Genomic DNA, 7,500 nt, shown 5'->3' on the forward strand with positions numbered 1-7,500 from the left:
CCGGAGGTGGGAGTTGAAGACCGTCTTGACATGTTCTTCTGCCAGGTGTTCCCAGCAGACCCTCACTATGCGTTTGGGTCTGCCAGGTCTACGCGGCATCTTCCCCTGCCATCTGATCCAACTCACCACCAGGTGGTGATCAGTTGACAGCTCCGCTCCTCTCTTCACTCGGGTGTCCAAAACATACGGCCGCAGGTCAGATGATACGACTACAAAGTCTATCATCGACCTGCGACCTAGGCTGCCCTGGTACCAAGTGTACCGATCGGCATCCTTATGTTCGAACATGGTGTTCGTTATGGCCAAACTGCGGCTTGCACAGAAGTCCAATAACAAAACACCACTCGAGTCCAGATCAGGCGGGCCGTGCCTCCCAATCACACCCCTCCAGGTCATGCTGTCATTGCCCACATGAGCATTGAAGTCCCCCAGCAGGACAATGGAGTCAGGACCCGTTCCCCGACTCGAAGGCGCAGGGAAGCTACCCTCTCGTCCCCCGGGGTAAACCCCAACACACAGGCAGAGAGTCTTGGGGCTAACAGAAAGCCAACCCCAGCCCTCCGCCTCTCACCCAGAGCAACTCCGGCAAAGGAGAGTGTCCACCCCCTCTCAAGGACTTGGGGTCCAGAGCCAATGCTATGTGTCGAGGTGAGTCCGACTATATCTAGCCGGTACCGCTCAACCTCTGCCACAAGCTCCTGCTCCTTCTCCGCCAGCGAGGTGATGTTCCATGTCCCAAAAACCAGTTTCCTTGTCCGGGGATTGGACCGAAAAGGCTCCCACCTCGGTCTGCCACCCAATCCACACTGCACCGGACCCTTCATGTTCCTCCTGCGGATGGTGGGTCCATCCCATCTGCCATTGTTTATATATTATACTCATTTATATACTATACTAGTTTATATATTATACTCGTTTATATAGTATTCTAGTTTATATATTAAACTCATTTGCTTTAGAAATTCGAATGTTTTCTTTATCACATCTCTGTTTTCATATTATTTAATAAAAACTTAAATATTTTATCGGTAAGGCTGCGCTGTGGCACAGTGGTTAGAGCTGTTGCCTTGCAGCAAGAAGGTCCTGGTTTCGATTCCCAGCCTGGGATCTTTCTGCATGGAGCTTGCATGTTCTCCCTGTGCTTGCGTGGGTTCTCTCCGGGTACTCCGGCTTCCTCCCACAGTCCAAAAACATGACTGTTAGGTTAATTGGTCTGTCCAAATTGTCCTTAGGTGTGTGTGTGTTGCCCTGCGATGGACTGGCTCTCTGTCCAGGGTGTACCCCGCCTAATTGCCTGTTGACCGCTGGAGATCGCCCCCCCCCCCCCCCCCCCGCGCGACCCTGTGCGGAGAAAGCGGGTTCAGAACATGGATGGATGGATTTTATCGGTAATTTATTCATTTTTCTTTATTACAATATTTTTCCCACAGCAGCACCCGGTTCTGCCATGGTGAAGGTCCGAGTCCAGCACCCCCCTGAGGCCAGTGTGAAGATCCATCAGGTGGTGAAGGTAGGAATTCTCATCTCTGATTGGAGGATTTGGTCTTCATGTGGTCTCGCTGAATGTGAACCAACAGCTTTTATTTTGACAGTTGGACTAAAAGTTAACAAAATAAAATAGTAAAAATACAAAGATGAAATTTGTTTAAAAAACTTTCATTCAAATAAAAATGTCTGAGAACTCAGAAGATTCTTTATCATTTTGTTGTTGTTCCAGGTTCCTGGATCCAGTTACTCTCCGCAGATGTTCTCCTCCTCCTCTTCGGGTTCTGCTGGCGCTCCAGCCCCGGTTCTGACGAGCGCTGGTAGGATCCAGGCCCAGACGCTGAGAGGTGCCGGTACCTACAACCAACAGTCTGGTTTTAAATACTGCTTCAGAGAAGTTAGAGATGGACAGGTGAAATAAGCAGCACCAAGACATTCTACCCTATCGGGCCACAGACAGAACCGTTAGGGTTCTGGTAAAGTTCAGTTCTGAGGATCAAGTTGGATCCTCACAAACATCACTGAACCACTGGTCCTCAGATTCACGTGTGTGTGCGTGCGTGTGCGTGTGTGTGTGTGTGTGTGTGTGTGTGTGTGTGTGTGTGTGTGCGTTTGCAGTGCAGTTCTCCACTTCCTGGTTTGAGGAGCAGAGAGGTGTGCTGCAAAGGGATGGGGAAGGCCTGGGGCATCACGGAGTGTGTCCTCTGTCCTGAATTCTCAGGTAAACACACACGCACACACACACACACACACACACACACACACACACACACACACACACACACACACACACACACACACACACACACACACACACACACACACACACACAGGCACACACACACACACACACACACACTTGTTTTATCCGTGTTTAACAGTATTGTTTATCATCACCAGGTCAAAGCAACAGCAGCTGTCCTGTTGGGTTTGTGCGATCCAATGGAACACAGTGTGTTGGTGAGTGTAACCCACGCACACTCTCACACACACTGAGGTCAGAGGTCACAGACAGGTGGGGAGTGGAGCAGCAGTTGTCTGACGCCAGCAGGCTTCCTGTCAGCTGGTGCTTTATAGAAAAACTTGTTTTGTTTAGGCACCAACACTATTCATTATTTTATTTACTGGAGATCTGATCTGTGATTGTAGGTCAGAACGTCCCAGTTGTTTGGTTTCTTGAATGAATTATCTCTAAAATATTTGGACCATTCACTTTTTGTCTGACTCAAACCTCCTGAGTTTGGGATGCTGAGTTCTTCTGAGGAGCTTCAAGCCTTCATCGTTCATGTGTGTGTGTGCGTTGACATGTGTCCGTGTGTGTGTTGCGTGTGTGTGGGTGTAGATGTGAATGAGTGCCTCCAGCCGGGGCTCTGTGAGAACGGCCTCTGTGTGAACACCAGGGGGAGCTATAGCTGCGTGTGTCGGTTGGGGTTCATCCTCGATGCCACACATGGAATTTGCATCTGTAAGTCTCTCTCTCTCTCTCTCACACACACACACGCACACACACACACACACACTAGCATGCATGCGTGCACGCACACTCACACACATACACTAGCATGCATGCGTGCCTGCACACACACACACACTAGCATGCATGCGTGCCTGCACACACACACACACTAGCATGCAAGCGTGCATGCACACACATACACACTGCTGGCATGAACAGGGAAATAACAAGACTGATCAGAACTTCAGAATCTATGTGAACTGAATTTTATTCAGACATCTGCAGAAGTTTTGTGTTCATTATTTATTCTTTTGTTGGGAACAAGGGCGCCCCCAAGGGGTGGTCAGGGGTGGCCATGGCCACCCCTAGAAAAGTCAGTTTTAATAAATCATATTAATGTTCAGTCAAAGCATATAATGATCTTGTTTATTCAAGACGTAATTGTAAAACAAAATAAAAATAATACATTTAATAAGTAAAGAAATAATCAGAGTAAAAAAATAAATACATATGTTTTCCACTGCTCACCATTTAAAAAAAGTTTTTATCTCCATAGTTTTTCTGTGAACACAGCAACAGATGAGTTAACCTAAAAAAATGTAATTGTAAATTACATTTGGAATGACATTTTAAATAACTGAAATGTACTTTTCTGAAATGTTTGTGTTTGTAAGATTTAAGTAAAATGTTTTGGATACGTGCTGCTTTTTAAATAAAAACGAATGAGGGAGCAATGCAGTACATCGCCACAGGCTAAACTCTCCCAGAGTTACCACAAGGTTCAATTTGGTGTGCCACCCCCATCTGGCCACCTCATCTACATTTTCTGGAGGCACCCCTGGTTGGGAAAAAAAAGCTTAAACTTCCAAAGCTTTCAAAACAATCCATACTTGCTGAGGATATCACAGTGAGGGGAGTGGATTGGCTGTTTGTTCATAGTTTCCTTCCTTGACTCTAATGAACCAACGTGCTTCATGACTGAAGTGGTTGAGCCCAGGCTGCCATGTTTTGGGACATATGTGAGAACATCACAGCACACGTGTTCAGAAGGGCCTTCTTTGGAACGTAACGTCTAATGAGCTAAAATCTGCTTAAAGAGCAAGTCACCCCCTACAAGAAACTTACGTCACTCCCACTTCATGTTTGAAAAATGCAACAAATGCTGTTGCTTGGCAGACCGAGAGGGCGGAGCCGCTAACAAATACACACACAGGCTCACAATGACATTATGACATCATAATGTACCAGATGACATCATAGCATACCTCTTAGCCAATAGCGGTGGCCGATTTAAATTCAAATGCAGTGCAGAATTTTTCCCTGACGACGGCGCAACACTAACAGTTTTAGGCAGAATAGTTGCATTTTAACCAAGATGCACTGAACTGCCAAATTATTGACGACACGTGTCTGCAGCATGATTAGACACTCCTTTATAGTTTATAAGCAAAAAAAATGTGATTTGGGGGTGACTTGCTCTTTAAATATATTCTCATTTTTTGATAATTTCTGAAAGTGTTCTTCAACTTTCAGCTGGGGATCCAGAACCAGCCCAGTTTATGCAAATTCTCTCGCAGATTGGAAGCTTTTATCCTTCAGCTGTATTTGGAAGCGTTGTTCGAACATTTTGCTTTCAAATGGAAAAAAAAAAAAAACGACAACATTGATACTCTTCTGGTTAAGTTGAGCACCAAGTGATTTGGAGCCATTCACCTTAGCCATACAGGCAGAAAAACACCTGCTCTGGTGACCTGGTGGGTGCATGAAAAATGACATCATCCACATAAAGATGACCTCTGACCCGGGGAAAATAAAGAGACTAAACAGGAACCCAGTATGGAGCCCTGTGGAACGCCCATCTGGACACATTGACCCTGTTCTGATCTTCTCTTTAAAAGTTTAAAGTCGAGTTTCCGAGTCCGTGTCCGTTAGCACCGGGGTTGTTCTGGCAGATTCTGAGGACTCTGACGGGTGTTTGTTTATTCTGACCTTCATCCTCTGAGTCCCATGAGGAGGAAGAGGAGCTGCAGGATGTGGGTCGGGCTGATGCGTTCTAATCAAAGCTCGATGTTCTGGTTCCACTAACAGCATCTCTGGGTTTGGGTTTCGGCTTCTGCTCACCTTCTGAACCAACTCCTTCTTTTCTGTCAACAGTAACCGACATCAGAACCACCTGAGATGCAGGTTCTGGTTCTAGTTAGAACCTCTCAGAACCAGGCTCCTCAAGTCTGTTGTCGGTGTCTGCCGGTGCATGTTCTGGTTCTGCGTGCAACTCCATACGAGCGTGTGACCGGTCCGTTTCTGTGTCCTCCTCAGCCCAAAGCGTGATATCAGAGGAGAAGAGTCAGTGTTACCGGGTCCTTGGTTCTGGTCGGGGTCCCGCTTCGTGCTCACTGCCCATTCCTCGGAACATCACCAAGCAGATCTGCTGCTGCAGTCGGGTCGGGAAGGCCTGGGGACCCGACTGCGAGAGGTGTCCGTACTTTGGTTCTGGTGAGGATTCTGAGGGTTTTTATTCTTATATTCAAATACAATACTACACAACATAAACCCAGTAGGTCCAGAACCAGAACTAAAGAAGGGTCAAAGGAGTGGAAACACAGTCCAGTCCAGAACACCCGATCCTGTCCTCATCAGTCAGACTTTGGGTCCAAGTTCTGACCCGTTTTCTCTGGTCGGTGATGATCTGGGTTTTTTTCCTCTAGTTGCCTTTAAGGAGATCTGTCCAGCCGGGCCCGGTTATCAATACTCAGCTTCGACTCTGCAGTTCAGCCAGAGAGTTGGTACCGAGCTCACGGACAGGAAGCCATCAGCACCGGATACCAGAGGTACCAGTAAGTGTTCTGTCTGGTCCAGTTCTATACGTTTGACTGATTCTATTTGTTAGTAAATTTCAGTGATTCTGTCCTAATGTTCTGATTCATTCCTCCGTCGAGGTTCTGAACCCAGGTCCAGTGGTGGCGCCGCTTCCAGTTCTCAGCAGAATCCAACATCTTCTGGTACCAGAACCAGTCCACCTCAGCAGCCTCCACAGCCCAGGCCCGGCCCAGCTGCTGGATCTTCTTCTGTCAGAACTCTTCAACCTTCCAGTGCTACGACCTCACAGAGCAGAGCAGGAGCCAATCAGAACCGACCCAATTCAACACAATCACGACTCCCACCTCCTTCCACGGAGGATCGAGGTAACAAGAACTCTGAGCTGGCACCAGAACCTCTCAATCAAGAATCTGAATTTGATTATCACAGGTTTCATTGATGGTTCTGATCTCAGCTGGAAGTCGATCCTCAGGGTCCTGGTCCAATCTGCCACCAGCTCAAGGGGACACTCTCCCAGTCCCAGCCCAGCCACAGAGTCCCGGGCGTGGATTCAGAACCGACGGACAGCTGGATCCACCACAGAACCGCCCAGCAGTGAGACCAACCCGGCCCACCAGAGTCCAGAGTGAGACTTCCAGAACCTTCAACGCTCAGTCACCCTCTCTACCTGCCCTGAAGGATCTTAACATGTGTGTGTGTGCGTGTGTGTGTGTGTGTGTGTGTGTGTGTGTGTGTGTGTGTGTGTGTGTGTGTGTGTGTGTGTGTGTGTGTGCGCGCACGCATGCATGCCTGTGTGCGTTTCTCTGTGTGTGTGTGTTTCTGTGTGCGTGTGTTTCTGTGTGCGTGTGTGTGTGTGTGTCTGTGTGCGTGCACGTTTCTGTGTGTGTGTGTGTGTGTGTGTCTGCGTGTCTGTGTGCGTGCATGTGTGCGTGTGTGTGCTGTGTGTGTGTGCGCGCGTGTGCATGTGTGTGTGCATGTGTGCGTGTGTGTGCTGTGTGTGTGTGCGCGCGTGTGCATGTGTGTGTGCATGTGTGCGTGTGTGTGCTGTGTGTGTGTGCGCGCGTGTGCATGTGTGTGTGCATGTGTGTGTGTGCGTGCATGTGTGCATTTCTGTGTGCGTGTGTGTGCACGTTTCTGTGTGCGTGCGTGCGTGTGTTTCTGTGTGCGTGTGTGTGTGTGTGTGTGTGCATGCGTGTGTGTGTGTGTGCGCGTTTCTGTGTGTGTGTGTGTGTGTGTGTGTGCGCTTGCATGCGTGCGCGTTTCTGTGTGTGTGTGTGTGTGTGTGTGTGCGCTTGCATGCGTGTGCGTGTGTGTGTGCGTGTGTGTGTGCGTGTGTGTGTTTCTGTGTGCGTGCGTGTGTGTGTTTCTGTGTGCGTGTGTGTGTGTGCGTGCGTGCGTGTGTGTGTTTCTGTGTGCGTGCGTGTGTGTGTGTGTGTGTGTGTGTGTGTGTGTGTGTGTGTGTGTGTGTGTGTGTGTGTGTGTGTGTGTGTGTGTGTGGTGGTTCCAGGAGTGTGTGAGAGTAGACCAGGTTTATGTGGGCGTGGCCTCTGTGTGGATCAGCCAGGTGGGAAGCACACCTGTGAGTGTGATCAGGGACATCAGCCCAACGCTCAGAGGACACGCTGTCACGGTGAGAAAATAAATAATGTTTGTAAAATTTTTGTCTCAGTTACCTTGTTAGAAAAATTATTGGAAATTTATTTCCAATTTTTTTTTACATTTTTTATTCTCTGAAGTTCTCG

General features: G+C 48.3%; 1 protein-coding gene across 6 annotated transcripts in view; it reads left to right on the top strand.

Moving 5' to 3' along the window:
- Positions 1-7,500, top strand: part of LOC107379873 (latent-transforming growth factor beta-binding protein 4) — a 46,893-nt gene that overhangs the window by 25,705 nt on the left and 13,688 nt on the right. For 3 of the 6 annotated variants that reach the window (XM_054742351.2, XM_054742347.2, XM_054742354.2), the window contains 10 exons: positions 1,431-1,510; positions 1,718-1,897; positions 2,104-2,206; positions 2,386-2,445; positions 2,828-2,950; positions 5,258-5,434; positions 5,647-5,775; positions 5,878-6,123; positions 6,213-6,383; positions 7,266-7,388. In XM_054742351.2, the coding sequence (XP_054598326.1) occupies positions 1,431-1,510; positions 1,718-1,897; positions 2,104-2,206; positions 2,386-2,445; positions 2,828-2,950; positions 5,258-5,434; positions 5,647-5,775; positions 5,878-6,123; positions 6,213-6,383; positions 7,266-7,388 (1,392 nt within the window). The remainder of the gene's footprint in view (positions 1-1,430; positions 1,511-1,717; positions 1,898-2,103; positions 2,207-2,385; positions 2,446-2,827; positions 2,951-5,257; positions 5,435-5,646; positions 5,776-5,877; positions 6,124-6,212; positions 6,384-7,265; positions 7,389-7,500) is intronic. The other 3 variants (XM_054742350.2, XM_054742349.2, XM_054742353.2) reach the window with 3 other exon arrangements.

This window comes from Nothobranchius furzeri, chromosome 13 (genome assembly GCF_043380555.1).
Source record: "Nothobranchius furzeri strain GRZ-AD chromosome 13, NfurGRZ-RIMD1, whole genome shotgun sequence".
Taxonomy (NCBI): Eukaryota; Metazoa; Chordata; class Actinopteri; order Cyprinodontiformes; family Nothobranchiidae; genus Nothobranchius; species Nothobranchius furzeri.